The 19,260-nt window shown below is 40.3% G+C and overlaps 2 protein-coding genes across 3 annotated transcripts; both read left to right on the top strand.

The window, feature by feature from the left end:
* Positions 1-439: 439 nt before the first annotated feature.
* si:dkey-14d8.1 (zinc finger protein 629) lies at positions 440-7,366 on the top strand. Of its 2 annotated transcripts, none has more exons than XM_044343937.1 (7): positions 440-655; positions 2,235-2,443; positions 2,856-2,948; positions 3,073-3,165; positions 3,569-3,679; positions 4,076-4,199; positions 4,675-7,366. In XM_044343937.1, exons 1-7 carry the CDS (start codon positions 631-633, stop codon positions 6,357-6,359), a joined length of 2,340 nt encoding a protein of 779 aa, XP_044199872.1. In that variant the 5' UTR covers positions 440-630; the 3' UTR covers positions 6,360-7,366. The 2 variants fall into 2 exon arrangements, with proteins under 2 accessions (XP_044199872.1, XP_044199871.1); XM_044343936.1 differs by lacking the exon at positions 440-655 and adding an exon at positions 1,560-1,661.
* Positions 7,367-7,996: 630 nt separating this feature from the next.
* On the top strand, positions 7,997-18,944 carry LOC122974895. Its single transcript, XM_044342968.1, has 12 exons — positions 7,997-8,787; positions 10,803-10,991; positions 11,092-11,481; positions 12,188-12,541; positions 12,683-13,069; positions 13,514-13,716; positions 14,034-14,141; positions 15,515-15,607; positions 15,828-15,938; positions 16,229-16,352; positions 17,137-17,439; positions 17,667-18,944. The coding sequence occupies exons 1-12, from the start codon at positions 8,424-8,426 to the stop codon at positions 18,521-18,523; spliced, it is 3,483 nt and encodes a 1,160-aa protein (XP_044198903.1). The 5' UTR covers positions 7,997-8,423; the 3' UTR covers positions 18,524-18,944.
* The last annotated feature ends 316 nt before the right edge of the window (positions 18,945-19,260 follow it).

Here is a 19,260-nt window from a genome sequence, read left to right as displayed (position 1 = left end):
CACTTTTACTGCAAAACTTTATTTTGCTGCTAATATTGCTGTATTTTTTTCATGCAGGACTTTTATTTGTAATGGTGTATTTTTACATTTCTGTATTGGTACTTTTACTTCAGTAAAGGATCTGAGTACTTCTTCTACCTCTGTTCAGGTCTGCATGCTTTCTTGTGTAGAGGAATGTCTCGTCTGTCTTTCCTGAGGCAGTCATGTAAATGCTTACTGGGCTTTATTTATTGATTGGTATGTATTAGTTTCCACTATTGAGGCTTACAAACCCATATGATTAATGAATTTAATTAAAGACAAAAAATGAAACAGAAAATATAATTATGAGTACCATTTAAAGATTATATATAAACACTAAATCATAACATCATGATTCAAACAGATGTTTCTGTGGTGTCTGTTCAGACGACTTTTATTTTACATGCTCACTTCCGCCGGAAGTACTCAGACTTTTGTTTTGGAAAGCCGTTACAGAGCGGCCGCCATTATTCTTCCTGGCTTGACGGTCGGGAGAAAGACGGTTAAACACTTTTTAACATTATATTTCCGGGTAAACTGCAGCCTTCTCAGCCGGTTTGTGCCGTCGGGCGATTGTCTCATGAATTAGCGACACACCGTGCGGACAGAATGGAGAAACGGTCCGACAATGCGGGTAGGTTGCTAAGCTAGCGCTAGCAAGCTAACAGTAGCTGCCGCCGAGAGAAAGGTGGTGAGAAAATAAGATGCAATGACATCCATCTGTTGCTCAGAACAGACTGTTTGCATTCAGCCGCGGACCAACATGCAGATATCCTAGTCTGTTCAGCTATTTTGAGGGATGTTTAGTAGTTTGCTAGCTGTCGAACTTCAGCAGGCTGTTTCAAATTAAATAATCGTTGTCGGTCACTGTGTCGTGTAATATCAGCTATCACAACTCCTTTGAATATTACGCTGCCCATAAGATCTACCTAAAGTTTGAATTTTGCAGTCGGTCGAGGTTTGGCGCTTATTCTCTTCACGACCGCACATGCACGCGCATACTGTGCACACATTAGACCCTCTGCAGTTTATCTGCAGTTATCAAAGTGAGTCGTTTGCACTGCAGCGCCCCCCACAGCAGCTGCACACACCTTCAAAACCAGGCTTATATACAGTGACATTAAACACACATTTTACAAACCCAAGGGACATCATCATCGCTGCTTAGACTGGTGGAATAAGTATTCGGATGCTTTACTGAAAGGTGTACTATGCAGGATTTCCTAAGAAACAATATATAGACTCATACAAAAGTAATCCCTCCCAAACATCACTTATGACCCACTGGAACTGTGTGGTGGTGTATGTACCTGCAGAGACCCTTCCCTCTGCCTGTATTTTCTTTTTACTTTGCAGTGGGTGTGTTGCCCCCAGCCAATAACAGCGCGCAAAGTAAGGGGTTGGGATTCGTAGCGTATCGACCGGGTTACATCGCTGTGTCTGTCTCTCTCCTCTGCTCCGCTCTGCTCTCTGTCTCTGTGTCATGGATATATAAAGAGCTGCAGGTCTGTGTGTCTGCTTGACCGAGGGCTTGGCTGAACTACACATGCACAGAGCAGAGAGGCCACAGCAGACAGGATGAAGCTCTTCATGCACACAAAACTCAGCAATGCAGCACCTTCCTACAGGGTTGTGCGGAGGTGTGGGCGTGTTTATTTGTGTTTTAGAACGTAACCATCATGAAACAATGAGAAAATAATGTTTTATTTATCTGATTCACGGCTTTGTTCTCATCAGTGCCGCCCGCGCTCTTCATTCACTCTCTAGCTCACTCAACCACCGCTTCTCTCTCTCTCTCTCTCTCTCCCCCTCTCTAGTTGAGCCGGGGAGGAGGAGCCAATTTTGAATGCTATGTGTTTACAAACACTGACAGTACAAAAGTTGAAACATATATATGTACATATATATGAATAGAAATATTAAATGGATAGGATATAGGTCCTTAATGGGTATATGTGTCTATGCTGCCTTCATAGTTAAGTTGAGAACCGGCAAAGGGTATGAAAAAGTGAATTCTGGCTAATGAGAGTCTAAAAAGACATTCATCACTCAATTTAGAGAAAGCATACCAACAGATGAAGGAAAATGTAATAATTGATCAGTGACATTAAAGACTTGTCTACATGAAACCTGGCCAGCGTCCTCTAACAATAGAGGTATTTCTATATTTTCATGCATGCTAACAGACTGGCTTTATGTTGTGTTTTGTGCAGGTGTTAGAGGTGGCCTTCCCCTGGCCTCCCTCCGCTTGATGGCGTCCCCTCTGCAGCTGACATACTCGTACATATGGCAGGTCATACGGCAGAGAAACGTGAAGCAGTATGGGAAGGTGGAGGAGTTTGTGACCATGGTGACGCAGACTGTTCCTGAACTCATGAATTTCAAGCAGACTGCCCAGCTCGTCTTGGGGTTGAGGGCAAGGGTGAGAGTTTGCTTTCATCTATTGTGTATGTGTCTGTGTCAAAGAGTAGAACTTAATTTAATAGGTAGATAACATAAGTAAACCTTAAGAACCCTCCAGCTATCAGACAGTTTCTTTAGGTACCACATACTTGATGCTGTTTGCTCTCCAGGCTACTAAAATGCATGGCATGACTTATTAAACATCAAAGTGCTCTTGCCACACAGCGTTGATGAACTCCACATGTTCCTTATTACAAATCACACACACATCAAGAACAAAAAGAGCATTTGTCATCATAGCTTTACTCCCTTTGTCTTTCCGTGTGGTTGCAGGCGTTGTTCCATTGCAGATTTTGTGCTTTCAAAATTGTCACCTTTGTTTTTTGTATGATTTTTCTCATGACTATAATTTCTGTCTTTTCTTGCACTAGATCATTTTGGATTTGCTCCACAACGAGGGACCACCAGATTCCCGGGCTATTCAGACTCTCATAAATAAGTTGAAAGTCTCTGCATCTTCAGGGGTAAGAATGTGAAAATTTTCTTCTGATACATACTTGCTTGTGTTTATATTTATCGAGCAGATTTGAGCTTTAAATTAAGCAACTTAATTTATGAATTAAACCTGAGTTAATTTCTGTGTTACAGAAGGACTCTGAAGTGGATAAATCTCAAACTAACTTCATGGTGCTGGTCCAGAATCTGCTGAAAAATCCGACTGAGAGGAAGCGTTTCTTCAAGGTATCCACATCTGTCCACATGCTAATATAATATAAACATGTACACACACACACACACACTGTTAATACTCAGCTAGATGGAGTTGACCTGCATTGCATCTTGCAACATGTCAGTTTTTTCAACCACTTTGACTCTTTTTCACACCAACCTGTTGCTACTTCAATCCAAAGAGAGTGTTTATTCATCAAAAGTGTTGAAGTCTCCCACATCTTATATTAAAAACTGAAGGTGGATGTTGTTTTTCATTTATTTATTCTCATGACAGCTATTTCAGTCATATGTACAGACCTACATGTAGAGATACAGTGCATTGAATTCATAAAACTCTCCTTTTGACCAAAGTTTAACACAATTTTAAGGTCACAGTACTGTTAATTTCACACACACAAATCTCTCTCTGCAGGAAGTGTTCCCTGTTCAGTATGGTACAAAGTTCGATACAGCGCTTCAGGCTCTGACCGCGGGCCTGGTGTGCAAGCTGGAGCAACTTCTTCCTGTTCCCAATCTCTCCCAGGTACGCACATGTACGCTAGTTGTTTGCATTTAGTTTGGGGCAGTCACAGCAGGGTAGGCTAGTGGTTGGAAACAGGAACTATCTTTCATCTGGATCAGTGGAAAAACATGCTTGAGCAAGGAGCAGAGTTCCTCTCAGCTCCATGGGTGTCTAGTAGTTGCACTTTATTGACTGGCCAAATAGGTAATCAATAACACACATTAGAGTATCTGGGCATTTTCAGAGTGCCTGCAAGAGTGAATTCCAAACTTTTCCAGACATCTTTAATCCACGTTTGAATGTTGCATCAAACCAACCATCTGATATTGGACTGTGAAGATACAAAAAACATGATCTGACCTGAAACATGCACAGCAAACTTATTCATCATTTTTATTTCCTACTTCTAAATCTCAGCTTGGTGCCATGATCTCATCGGAGCCCAGTGTCCTGGAAGCATGCGGAGGCTTCATCCCTGAACCCGGCGACCTGAAGACTCTCCTCCTGCACCAGCAGTCCAAGGGAATCCTTAGTGGGAAAGGTATACTTGAGTTTGTTTGTATGAACATATGATGAAACCCAGACAGATAAGACACGTTGATTATGTAGATGTGCAAAACAACTCTTAAAGGAAAGGAAGAAAGTGATAGATACATCAGAGAATTGATAGATCAAATAATAGCAGCCCTACACTACAACTATATGTCACTTCCGTTTACCTTACCTTGCCTTAATAATTGTTATTAGATTAGTAGAACACAAATAAAATGCCAGCCTTTAGAAGAGAGGATAAGGGATGCTACTTAATACTTCTGCAATATGTTGTATTACATGATTTTTCATGAGAGGTTTGCTGTGGTTTCACTCAATAATAAAGTTTTATACTTGTATTGTCAGCTTTTAATTAACTTGAAAGTGTTTTGTGATAACATAGACAGGCAGACATGTATACAGAGAGATACATTTGTTGAGTAAATCATTGAAAGAAATTAACAAAGACTTCTTAATCTGTACAGCAACCATCTCATCTTCGGTGGGCGACTGTGTGCTCTCTTCACTTGCCTTCCGGCCCAAAGCAGTAGAACCACCACCACCACCCCCAGAATCACCAAAGCGTTTAGAGGTCAGCCTCCAGGACACAAGCCCTGCTTCCCTCAGTGACACCGAAGACTTGGGAATGATGTCAGATGACTCTGACAGCCCAGCAGTCCCTGCCAGTGTACCACAGGGGAGAGCGCAACACAGTGATAAAACAGACGATGGGGTTGCTGCCAAGGAAACAAGTGTCACAACAACAGCTCCTGCGGACAATCTGGTGCAGGAGAAGAGCTCTACACAGGAGCAGTCCGCCACGAGAAGGGAGGAAGGAGTACCACCACCAGCACCACCGGAGAAACCGGACCAACAGCGGCTGCCCTTGAAATCAATCCCTTTCAAGGTAGTGCAAGTGCCGATCAAAACCGCTCCCACCTTACAGAATGCAGGTAGCACAGGAACAAAAGACAGCCAAAAGCCCACGACTCAGCGAGTCACACTGCATCAATGGGTGTCACAGATTGCCACTAATTCACTCTCGCTCCCTGCCTTGCCACCACTTCCTCCAGCCAGGCTGAGTGTGGACGATGACATGAAGCCAAGCATCAGAAGAAAAAAGCAAATTAGGCCTCCAGCTGACAGGTTTACATGTGCCGTGTGCGATAAGACCTTCCCTTATCAGTCGAAGCTAATGGACCACGAGCGCATCCATACAGGAGAGAAGCCTTTCGTGTGCACGGCATGCAACAAGAGTTTCCGAACACAGGCGTTTCTCAACAACCACCTGAAGACCCACAGCACAGCGCGACCTTACGCTTGTGGCCAGTGCGGCAAGTGTTTCACCAAGTTACAGAGCTTGACAAAGCACATGCTCGCTCACAGCGGCCAAAAGCCCTTCTACTGCAACATCTGCAACAAGGGTTTCACGCAGTCCACCTACTTCAAAAGACACATGGAGTGCCACACGAGCCAGATGACGTTTCCCTGCAAGCACTGCAACAAAATCTTCCCAACGGCTTTCAAGCTGTTAAACCACGAGCGCTGGCACACCAGGGATCGCCCTCACATGTGCGAGCGTTGTGGGAAGAGATTCCTCGTCCCCAGCTTGTTGAAGCGGCACATGGGCTATCACATTGGCGACCGTCAGTATCTCTGCTCCCAGTGCGGAAAGACCTTCGTCTATTTGTCTGACCTGAAGAGGCACCAGCAAGACCACGTGCCCAAAGCAAAGATCCCATGCCCTGTTTGCCAAAAGAAGTTCTCCAGCAAGTACTGCCTGAGGGTTCACCTGAGGATCCACACCAGAGAAAGACCCTACCGGTGCTCTATCTGTGAAAAGACCTTCACTCAAGTCGGGAACCTGAAAGTTCACATCAGGCTACACACCAACGAGCGCCCTTTCAGCTGCGATGTGTGCGGGAAGACCTACAAGCTGGCGTCCCATCTGAACGTCCACAAAAGGACTCATACGTGCAAGAAGCCCTGGACATGCGACACGTGTGGGAAGGGATTCTCCGTCCCCGGCCTTCTGAAGAAGCATGAGCAGTTGCATACGAGGGAAGCTAACCCTGACTTCTCCGGCAAACGGAGATACAGGGGTAAGCACAAGAAGCACTCCCTCAAGAGGAAGTATGATGAGGAAGACGAAGGTAGCGATGATTATTAACCAAAGAAACATATTTTGTAATCAATAGGGATGCTCTGATCACTGATTTAATGTAACCTAAATCCTCCCTATCCGGAAAGCTACCGCATAAGAGACCCTTTGAATGTGCAACCATGTCATTTTCAAAGTTTGACTTGCTACCTTGTGGCAGTGACGATTAGGTGGGGCTGGGTAGTTAGTTTTTCAGTGATGGTAGGATCATTTTTTTCTGATCATCGAAGAGTCACAATTTGAGTTATAATGGGTATCACTACCCAACCAGCTGGACGATGTCTCCAAATAAAGTCCACTGTTTTACTGTATATCAGTGCTGTTTTTCATGTAATTAGGTGATGTGACAAAAAAGACTTAATGTAACTAAGTTACCCTGAGCTGTCACATTTTGAGAAATATAAGATAGCAATGTTGTGTTTTGAACATTTTCTGATCTATTTTGAAATTGTCAATGGTTAGTAATCTTTTTCATTCCTAAAACATGTGATAGGTCCTGAAAGTTGAAAAAATATATTTTCCCAAAGGTAATGCTTTTTCAAGAGGCTACCTTTACTATATCCAACATTTTAAAAATGGGCATCATGTAAACAGCATTTCAACGCATGTGACTGTGGAATATATCTCTGCTTTGTAATTAAATGTTCAATGTAGTGTCATTAGCAAACATTAAACTTTGTATGTAACCATGCACTGTAAACATTACAGCTACTCTGCTTTTGTTTAAGAGTGAAAATAGTCTGATTTATGTTTATTAGGATTTAATTTTTTCCATCAGTGAATGTAGTTATAGATGCTCTAATGGAGTTGAATTAACATTAAGAATTAAGTTTAGTTTTGGCACTATAAAAATTTAACATTATGCAAATGTGTGATAAGTTGTCCTGTGAATTACCTTTCCCTTTGCTTATCCTGTTATCAGCAGCCATGTATATAACCCATCAAGTAACATATCTGTTCAACATTTTCATTGTTTTGTTGTTTTATAGAAAAAAATAAATACTCATTGCAAAGAACTGTCTTGTTGCTTTGTTACTGCACCAAACCATCTATCATGAGCCCTGAAATGGGACCTAGATAGTTTATGTTTAACTTAGAAACATTAGTTCAAGGAAACAAAAGCTATCAGTGCTCAAAAGCGCCATTGATTGACCGCTCTGAAGCCATAAACAGCAGTAGTGGAAAGTAAGTATATTATTCAAGTACTGTACTTCGTACTGTACTTGTACTTTACCTGAGTATTTCCATTTGATGCTACTTTATACTTCCACTCCACCACATTTCAGAGGGAAATATTGTACTTTCTACTCCACGACATTTAATTGACAGCTTTAGTTACATTTAATATGAAGATTTGACACAATGGATAATATAACAAGCTTTTAAAATACAACACATTGTTAACTAACTCCACCTCCAGCAGCTACAACAGTAACGTGCTGCTTACACATCGCTTCGGTATTAAAAATCTAATGATGTCATATATAATATCAGTCAGAGGGACCAAACCACTACTTTTACTGCAATACTTTAACTACATTTTGCTGATAATACTTATTTATTTTTATCTAGGTAGGATTTTTCATGCAGGACTTTTACTTGTAACTGAGTATTTTTATATTTATGTATTGGTGCGTTTACATTAGCAAAGGATTTGAATACTTCTTCCACCACTGGTAAAAAAGTAGACTTTTTTTCCTTCCTTCCTTTCCGTACGTTTCTCATGACTCATCGGCTTTATTGATGTATTTAACGCTAACGGCTTTCGTCTTGTCTAAAAGTAGGGTATATTTTATGAGACCAGAAGATAAAAGCACATTTCCACTGGCTCGTTATGGCACGCATTTGCCTCACGCACGGCACGTCTTAACCGCAGGCTCCGCCCTCAGCCGAGCCGTAACTAGGTAACAGTCACCTGACTGGCTCAAATATTGTGTCGTCATCCAAGCGGCAGCAAAGAAGGAGCGCCATTTTGAAAAAAACAAAACAAAAACAAAAACAGCCAAACCTTCCACCATTCACCCTCCTCTTGTTAGTTGTTGTGAGTTTGAGGAGAAAAGAAGAGAAAAGAGCATGGAGCCACCATCAAAGTGGTCTTATGTAGAAACTCAGGCACTCATTGCGGTGTGGTCAGAGGAGAAAATCCAGCGTGACCTGCAGGAATCACTGAGAAATGAGAAGGTGTTCAGGGAAGTGTCAGGTCGACTGGCTGCAATGGGGATGTATCACTCTGCGAAACAGTGCAGAGAGAAGATAAAGAAGCTGAAACAAGATTATAGGAAAATAAAAAGAAACAGAAGTGAGGCAACTGGGAAGATCTTCAAGTGGTATGATGCTTTGGATGCTATCATGAATAAAAGAGCAGCTATTGCAGACAACACAGAGCAACAGTCAGCCACCATGATACTCGAATTCCTGGTAACAGACGTGGGAACAGGTACGTTCAATTTGTTATTGTTGCAGAAGAGTCCAAGTCTCTCCAATAAACACTACAAATAGCTGCAAGACAACATTGAATAAGGAGATTTCATCTAATCGTTGAGTCAACTTTTCAATTACACTCTGTAGATTTTATTTCTCAATCTAAGTGTTGCCAGGAATTAAATTCTAGTGAAGAAATTACAAAACCTTTTTCAAGATTCAACAGGTTTTATTGTCACATGCACAGCAGCACAGCAGTATATAATAAAATGAGAGAGAAATCTACAAATATACATTATATTGCACATTGGTGTGCAGGTGCGGTATTGCATATAAGTAGTAAATAGATAAATAAGTTAATTGCACATAAGTGATGGGTAAAAAATACTTCTGATAAAAATTTAAATACTGTGTATTGGGGAAGAGAGTGTGTGTACGAGAGGAAGAGAGAGAGACTTTCAACCGTAGACTGTATTTTAACCTACTTTTCAATAACATGTTGCAAAAAAGTAGTATAGGTTTTAAAAATTATACTGAAATTAGCCAGTGTTTATAAATGTAGAATGTAACTCCTCAGGTAGCTAAAAATCCACAAATTCTCAGAAAAATGACTGACTTCAGACTTCCTGAGACTTGATCTCAGGGTCCTCTGTGGTTGCAACAGCCCTGGTTACAGATGAGTTTTTGTAAAAGAAATATGTATGCAGTCTCGTGAAGCTGTTAAACACAGGCCAATTGTCAGGTATTACTAATTAATGCGAAAAGGCATAACTAGAATAGTTGCTAGAAAATGTTCTTTTTTGTCACTCCATTAGTTATGAAAAATGTAATTATTTTCACTTGTGTTATCTTATTTTGAGTATTGTTCAGTCACACGGTCTGCTTACCTTGCAAGGCAGCTGGATTCGCGAGATCAGACATCACAAGATCACCCGAGAATCTATCTTGTCAGGCTTTGAGTTATCAGCGTCCTATGAGGGTTCTTGATCACGCAAATCTAGCTGCCTCGCAAAGTAAGATGGTGATAGACAGATGGTTCATCCAATCACCTGCCAAGTATTTTTTGAAAGTGCCTGCCCTTTTCCAAACAGTTTTCAAGGACGACTTCTCAGATGGTTCTGTGTAACAAACCATCAGGTCAGGTTCATGGTCTGCTGCAAATAAGAAAGACCTTAACGGACTTCAGTCAGTCCAGAACAAGGCTGCAAGATTAGTTCTAAGATGTCCGTACGACACCAGCAGTACTGAAACAGACTGTCCTGGTTCCCAGTAGAAGTTAGACTTCATTATGGCATATTAATATTTATAAAGAAAGTAATATCATTAGGTACACCCATTCATTTTTGGACCAACTGCAATATCCAGACCGATACATAATTACTCCACGTTTCTTAAATAACTGCAATTTAGTAACTCCTTGTCCTGGTTTATTCTGTTTTTTAATAAGATACTCCTATATGTATCCTGTTTTTATGATGTATTTTGAAGGTGTGGACCCCAGGAAGACTAGCAGCTGCTGTGGTGGAAGGTAATGGGGATCCAAATAAATAAACAAATAAATGAATAAACAAATGACTGAAAAACAATCTGAAGCACCTCCAATTTTTATAATTGCCAGGTACAGAATACAAAAAAAACATTAATATCTCATAAGAAAAGGAGATGTTACAAGACTTGGCTACTTGGCATATTTTCATCTGCAGTCCCTGGGCAAAAAAAGTACAAATACTACAAAATACAGTTGTACAATGAGTCTTACATTTTCTGTAGTGCATAGACAACCACACACACAACAACTGTCATCTGCTTAATGTACATTATTATAGTTATAGAACAAAACATTGGAATCACTGTGTTGCATGCAGATGCATAAAAATATAAATATAAGGATAGACTTGACGTGTCAAATTAGGGTTGACAGGACTGGTTTCTTCAAAATCAAGCATTTTTGTTCAGCACTATTAAAAATAATGTCATTGTAACATCCTCTGCCTGTACAGATTAATAGCATCTGTCCATTTTCTCTTGCAGATTTACCCACTACAATAGACCTTCCTGGTAGCTGCACCCTCATACCCTGCCCTGCAGCACCCATCCCAACACCCTTCCTCACAGAGCACCCAGTAGATACAAGTTCCTCCTCCGTTCAATCAGAAGATGCTGACGCTCCCTCTTCAAGCACCCCAGTGACCCCCAATACAGTGCAAACCTCAGTCAAAGGCATGCATGTTAATCCACTAAAACACTGCCTCTAAAAATGTACCGAGTTTAGCTTCTTCCATTTCATGACTTGATAAATTATGATCTGTTGCTTTCCCAGATAACACAACCTTGTGCCGTTGGTCAAAAAGAGAAGTCCAAGCATTGTTGACACTTTGGGCAAATCCTGCCATCCAAAAAGAACTCCTCCTCAACATGAGGAATGAAAATGTTTACACCCGCCTCAGTGAAAAACTAGCTTCGCTTGGATACAACAAAGCGCCAAAGAAATGCAGGGAGAAAATCAAAAAACTGAAGCAGGAGTACAAGAGGATCATGAACGCTAATCACAGGAGTCGAAGCAACAGCATCCGTACAAGTGTGTGGTTTGCCATCATGGATGATGTGCTCAGTTCCCAGGCTGCTGCAGCAGCAGGAGCAGCATGTTCACCAACAACAGAGCCCTCACTGCCCACTCTGTCGCACTCCAGCTTGGATGTGAACACTGAGGGTAAGCAGAAATTCAAACCAGGAACCATTCAGATGCTGGTTTTTGATAGTGTCACCAAAGTTTCTTTTCTATTGTGCACATGTGAAAGTTTTCATTTATGCAATTTCAAACAACCTACAGCAGGTGCTGCTAGAGAACATATAAGCTGGTCCACTGGGAAGTTGAGGATGTAGTGGTGCTTTAGACAAACAGCAGCGTGCAGGAACAGAAACTTTCTATGTACAAAAAGGAGAAATATTTGACCAGCCTCAGCTCCCAGCTTATGTTATTGGACCACAATAGTAAAAATATTGAACATGGCCAGGGTGAATTTAATAACTGGAATTTGATAACTCTCTCTGTGTTTGGACTTTTTTAAGCCTTGGAACTCATTACAGAGTGATATAAAGTTGACTAAGGTTACCTTTTCTGGTAAATTCTCATTTATTCAAAGTAGCTAGAATGCAGCTCTAAATAAGTGTTAACTGTATTTTCTTTTTATAGTTGTTATTGATGTTTTAAGTTGTTGCTCTATTTAAATTTGGCATGTTGCATAGTTATGTTGCTTTCTTGTCTTGATCTGATTAAAAAAAGATTCAGTCATTAAATGAATGAATAAAGAGCTGTATTGTAGAACCCCTGTCTGCAATAATAATAATAATCATTATGATTATACTTTTTAAATTTAATCTCCTTCATTTTATTTTGCTTTTTTAAACTTTCACAGATGAAACCCAGTGGTTGCCTGATGAAGTCCAAGTGCTGATGACTCTCTGGGCACAAGCAAACATTCAGAAACAGCTTCTCACCCCAGCAACAAACAAAAAAGTCTTCACTTACCTCAGCAATGAGCTCACTTTGGTGGGTTTTAACAAGACAGCAGATCAGTGCAGGCTTAAAGTGGATAGCCTCAAACAGGAGTACAAAAAAATCAAAGAAGTGGAACCATACAAGGATGTTAAAAGTGACTGGTTTGCTATTTTGGACGGTGTCCTTAGCCCTGATGGAGAGGCATCTACAGAGATGGATTCATTTGCAGTGCTGACACAATTTAAATCTCCAGAAGATGTGTATATAGATAGTAAGTTGTTTCAAACCTCGTAATATCTAAAGACTATAATGTAGAAGACATTCATAATTAGGGAGCATAAGCTGATAAAATGATTATCTGCATCTATTGAGAGTTGTCTCTGTATTAAATAAGTTAAATTGCTTTCAACAGATACATTGCGGGCTGTTTGGACATCAGATGAAGTCAAAATACTGCTCACCCGATGGGCAGAGGAGAATGTCCAGGAGCAGCTTCGATCGACTCAAAGAAACGAGAGAGTGTTCGCTCAGCTGAGCTCAGAGCTCGCCACTCAGGGTTTCGATAAGACCACCAGCCAATGCAAGTCAAAGATAAGGCTGCTGAAGAAAAAGTATAAAATCGCGAAGGAACAGAAAGACTCTAAGAAGCAAAAAAGCAGATGGTTTGTTATAATGGATAAAGTCCTTGGTGGTCACAAGCCAGATCCTGAGACCAAGCAAGCAGCTGAAGACACTGATTCAGGCGTTGCACCTCTGCAGACATCGCAGCGTGACATCTCTGAAACAGCGGATGATTTAGGTAAAATAAGATGATGTTTTTTGTACTTTACAACTTACAGTAACTGCAATATGTGATCTTTTTTTGTGTTATTTTGTTATAAATTCTGGTAATATTTATAAATTGCAAGGCTGCAGGGAAACATTTTGTACTAAATCCCCAAAGGGTGACAGACAGTGATTGAATGTTTTAATGCAATTGCAGTACCAAAGGCAGAAAAACAAACAGATTTGAGTTAATTCAGTCCCAAAATCAAGTCAGAGCTTCCAACGTTCTCATGTAAGAACATCTACGAAGTAAGGAGCCTGGAATTTGGTCTGTCAGGTAGGTAGGATATTTATTAGTGGTAAGTTTATGGTATAAGGTTATATATGATTGTTTCTGAATTGTGTTATTTTATGTGGAAGAGTTTGATGACTAATCCTTTTTTCTTTTTGCCTTTTTTTTTTCTAACCTCATTTGCAGGCGGTCGCGTGTCCTTGTCGTCATTGTGTCTCCTGGTTCCAACCTTGCGTCTGATGTGTGCCTTTGCGTGGCAAGTGGTCCAGTGTTGTAATGTGGCACATTATGGAAAGGTGGAGGAGCTGGTCAGAATGATGACTGAGCTGGCTCCAGAGTTGCTGACTCCCAGAGAGAAAGTACAAGTCCTGCTCAGGCTAAGGGCAAGGGTAAGACACATTAAAGCTTATTTTTGTTTAACTTCCATTATTTTTCTCACTAGATTTATCTTTATATAGTAAATGTTGTTTTTTAAGCATCAGTGGGGTGGGTCTCTAACAAAAGCTAACCTACATCTGAAGTGTATTTGATTCAAATTCAGCAACAAAATGATGAAGTTGATCCTTTTTGATGTAGCATTACAGCTTTACAGAAGCTACATCCTTAAATTTGATCTCAGAACATACAAAAACAAAATCGAGGCAACCAAAAATAATTTACCAAGCACTTCCAACAAAGTGTTACTTATGGTGTTTTTTTTTTTCAGCGTGTGCTGGAGCTGTGTTGCAGTGAGAGCACAGCTAACCTGATGAATATCCAGCCCCACATGGAGGTCATTCAAAACCTCAAAATAGGCTCCAACTGTGGTCAGGAGGTATGTCTGCAGGTGTGGTGAAGAACTGAGCTGAAACAGAGCTGTGGAGCGGTGTGTTGATTCTCAGTTTGGTCTGCATTGTTGCCATCCGTTTCACGTTGTGTTGTTTGATTTACTGTAAATATTTCTTAATGAGGATTTAAAATGAAATATAACTCAAATGAACAAATTAGATGGCCCTGCTGCTGTCTGCCAAAAAACTCAACTATTTAGTCATTTTAACATATTTTACAAAGAGGGACATGCAGAATAAAGAAACTGGTGTTAAAAAGAACATACTTACAAAGGTCACTGATCTTATTGGACTTAAAAAAGAACCAAAGAAATAGCAAAATCAACATGGTTGATAACGTACTGATAACTGCTTAGAACTTGGAGTTTGTTGGGTTTTTTTCTGTGCTCACAAGCAAAGCTGAAATTTGAGTTGATCTTATTTCACCTCTGTATTTCTCTATTTTTATATAGTCTATGGTATTTCTTAATGTATTTTATTGTCACCCTTAGCACCCCAGCAAGGCTTTAGCTGTGCACAGTGGACAATGAACTGATGTTCTGTTGTCATGTGGCAGGACAAGCTCCTCTGTTGTCCCTACAGGAGACAGAAGGGAAAGGTTGCTGAACCTTTTGAGGTCAAAGGCAGACTCTTCAAAGTCTAAATTAAGTAGCATTCCTCAATTAACCCTCTTAGTGCTTTAGAGAGCATTGAGGACATCCTCCATGGATCTCCACCTCACTTTGCCCGAGGCAATGATCTTCTCCCCTCTGACGCTTAGGAAGGCCCCATGTTGTCTTTATGACTGCACTTAATAGGAGGTCTTTGATTTTTGCCTGCCTCCTTTATTCCCGTGGGTTTTCGGTCAGAGCAGATTTCTCCTTGATGTTTAATTGATGTTTCCGTGCATCTGCTTTTCTCTCTTCTGATGCAGAAAGAGACAATATTGTCAAGCCATTTGAGGGTTTTTGAGTTGTGCCATTTTCACAGATTCTAATTTAATTTCCTGTGTTATTGAATGTCCAAAACTCAGGAGCACACATGCTCCTCACTCATCACTACAATGGATCCCTGGTTTAGTCAAATCAGCTGGCAAAAAGTCAAATCAAACATAATGGAGGATATGGAGGAATGGTGCATTTTTGGCACACACCAAATGACCGATTGAGGGTTTAATATTATACTAACATGTACCAAATCCCAGAAGTTGTCTTTCATGTCTACCTCTGGTTATATGTCACATGACCCTTGCACTGGTCAGTGTATCGAAGCATCACAGTCAGAAGCAAAGAGCTGAGGTTGATGACACTAGAAAAAAACTAGTCCGTGATTCAACCAATATGTTTATTTTTATCTTGTTTGTTTTGATACCAAATATTAGGAATTGGAGGAGTTGGAAAATTCAAAGACAAACTTTGTGGAGGTTGTTCATTCCTTGCTCGAGGACCCTGAGGAGAGAACTGTGTTTTTCAAGGTCAGATATTCTTTACACACTTAATGAGTATCTGTTAAAGGGTTGTTTGCATGTTTTGATATAATTAATAGTTTTGTAAGTAATATTAAGATAGAGATAATCAGTCAAGAGAGTGGACATATGACAGTGAAACGTTTTTCTTTCGTAATGTGAACAAGTACACCAACCAGCTGTGTGTGCAACGTGCATATGTGATGATTCACATTCCTTTTTTCCTCAGGAGGTCTTCCCCATCCACTACGGCCAACAATATGAAGCCACATTGCATTCATTAGTGTGGAAATTCATCTCCAGATTGGATCATCTATTGCCTGTACCGGATATTAAACAGGTGTGCACAGTTTTAAATATTAAACAGAAGACTACAATTACTACTATATTTACTTCATGATCCTTTATCTTATTAAGCCTTGGTAGACACCTGCTCACGGAAATGTTTGAAAATCATGTATACAATAATTTCAAAGCAAATTCTGCACAATAGGGTTTGGTCAAATTAACTGTTACCTACTGTGAGCAACATAGTGAATAAAGAGCCAGGAAATGATGAATCATATTGTGTAAACATGGTCATGCCGTTGTCTTTGCAGTACATGCTCATTATCTGCTTACACTTTTCAGACTGCAGAGTGGCTCAGTACTGACCCGTCTGTCATGGAAGAATGTGGACAACTGGTTTTGGAACCTGATCAGCTGAAGGCCCTGCTGCACGTCCATCATCAACAGTCAGGAAACACAAACAAATGTAAGTCATCTGCTACAGTGTGTGAGGAAAACAAAAAATAAACTAAATAAACCGCCTGCCCTATGGCCATCTAAACCATCTAGCAGTTTTTAAGAGACATAATGTGAATGTTATCTGTGCATTTTTCTGCACAGTAATTTAAATTAAAAACATGCTTGATGTTCCAGTGATTGTGAGAGAAGTTGTGAGAACACAACAAGGTTGGACGCAATAAAACATGTTCTTTTTAGAAAAAAAAGTTGATCCACTTTTTTGTATTTTCTTTTTTCTGCATTTTAATTCTAACCACATAATTCTAAATCTAACCAGATTCACGATTCGGATGGTGATATCAAAACGTGTCATGAGCTCAATAAACATGACCAAATTTTTAAGGTAGCAGTTGAAAAATATTCTGACTTTGGGGAAAAAAGTGCCCGATTCTACAATGAAATTTGAACAACACAAGTGCTACAGTATGCACCCCAAAAAAGTGGTAAGTCCATTGAGTTGTATGATGAGTTGTTTGGCACTGGTTCGGCTGTTCTCGCTATAGCTGTATTCTTTAGCTATAGCATGTAATGTTAGCTAAAGTGCACAGAAATTTCTGAATATATAAATTATATTCTTTCCCATATGTATTTAGAAGGACCTTAATTATTGTATTAATCGATTTATCCTCGAGTACACACCGTGAAACTAAAAGACCCACATTGAGTAAAATTAGTTGTCTCTTGGTATTATATGTACATCTCACAATATCATGAATGTTTGCACTTATGATGTTTTTTTTTTCTCCTCACAGGCGGCTCTGACACTCAGAATATGTTTTTGCCAAGGCTGTCTGTTTCTCACAAAGCAAACCCAAAACAACTCTTTCAGGAGCGAATCAGCTCAAACTCAAGTGAATGCATGAGATCTGGCTCTCAACAGGAAATTTTTGCAGGTGACGAAGATGAAGGACCTTTTTATTGTAGTGAGGAGGAGGAGCCCATTGAAGAAAACAGTACTGATCACAAACCAGCTGTGGAGGACTGCGGCAATGGAAGTGAAGACCTAAAGTTGAAAGATGAACAAAGTGATGACCTAACAACTGTAAACTGCTGCGGTATGGTACACCATATTCATTTGTTTACATATCTGTTGTAATTTTACAAGGATGGGAATTCACAGATTGAAAGAAATTGATGAAATTAGAATTTGGAAATGTTTTCCATTTGACAAAAACACTGCAGTGTTACTTTGTAGTCATTCCATACTATATTGCTGTTAAAAGCCTTAATTTCTGCTGCATTTCACTAAAACTAAATCCCCTCATCATCTTATGTCTTTCAGAGCCACACAGTTGTACACCTTTAAGACTGCAGACCTGCTCTTTGTGTCCCTACTCTGACAGACAGATGTCAGGTCTTCTGCAGCACATCAGAAAGGTGCATATGATCCAGGAACCCCACCAACCTCGCTCTAAAGATCCCAGGATAGACAGCGTCCCTCAACAAGTCAACAGAGAAAAGTGCACTCCAGAGATGAAGAGCACAACAAACACTTGCGACTTTTGCGGGAAAGTCTTTAAAGATCTTTCAACCCGGAACAGCCACAGAAAAACACACACTCTGCCTTTCCACTGTGACATTTGCGAGAAGAAGTACTCCTCCAAGTGGTCCCTGAACGTGCACCGTCTGACTCACACGGGCGAGACGCCATATTTGTGTTCGCACTGTGGCAGGGGATTCAGGTCTTCATACAGCCTTGGGATGCACGTTCGCATTCACACAGGAGACCGGCGCTACAAATGTCACATTTGCGGGAAGACTTCGATCCAGCACCTGGCGAGACACATGCGGATGCACAAAGGGGAAAAGAACTATCTGTGTACAGAGTGCGGAAAGGCTTTTCTCTCCTCTGGGGAGTTAAGGCTACACATGAGGTTTCACACAGGAGAGCGGCCTTACACATGCAAACACTGCGCGAGAGGTTTCATTGCAAAGTGCCTGCTAACAGTTCATATGCGCCAACATACAGGAGAGAGTCCTTACAGGTGTTCGTTGTGTCCGAAATCCTTTCACACTTTGAGAGCGCAGAAAAGGCACGTGAAGATACACTCTAACAAAAAGTCTTTCCAGTGTTTGAAGTGCGGTAAAATATTCCGTCAAGAAGACACTTTTAAAATGCATGTTCAAACACACAAATGACAGTACTATGCAATGTTTGAATTTAAAAAGTTTTAAGCGATTGTATGTCATTAACAACCAGTCTGATTTAAGAAATATTTCTGTCTTATCTGTGATAAGCTGATATTGGCTGAAATCAGCTGTGCTAATATGTGAAACAGCCTTTAATCTCTATGGCCCAGTAATGGAGTTGAGGAATATCAGCGTGCATGGTTTATGTTGTTGTAATTGTGGAAGATAGGTTGCTAAAAAAATACAGTTACTGTTTTAATGTATGAAGACCATCTCAGTCAATGCTACCCTTCAAAACACATTGTAATTTGGTGCACAGACAATCTTAAGTTTTTGTGTGAGCCACAGATGTTTTACCTGGAAGTGTTTATTACTGAATAAAAATAATTGTATTAAAATTGACAAAGACAAATTAAAATTTTAATAATGATTTGACTTTCTTTTATTCTGAGAACCTGAGTGAGTGCCAACCTTGAAAGGTCAGTTCACCAAAATGACACACATACACACACAAAAAGAAACATTTTCTCTCTTACCTCTTGTGCACATGGTGGGTTTTATTTTCCATGGTTTTGAGAAATCCGTCTCTGAGATTTCTGCCTCAACTCAACAAAGACAATGGAGATGAATAGAATTTCATTTGTCACAGCTTTGAAAGCATTATCATTGGATTAGCCACCTACATCGCCATTATCATCCATTTTCAACAGTATTACTTTTTTACCAAAGTGTGTAAGTAAGTGGAA

This window comes from Thunnus albacares, chromosome 23 (assembly GCF_914725855.1).
Source record: "Thunnus albacares chromosome 23, fThuAlb1.1, whole genome shotgun sequence".
NCBI classification, from domain to species: domain Eukaryota; kingdom Metazoa; phylum Chordata; class Actinopteri; order Scombriformes; family Scombridae; genus Thunnus; species Thunnus albacares.
Note: the sequence above shows the minus strand (reverse complement) of the source record. Positions and strands in the feature narration are given on the sequence as shown.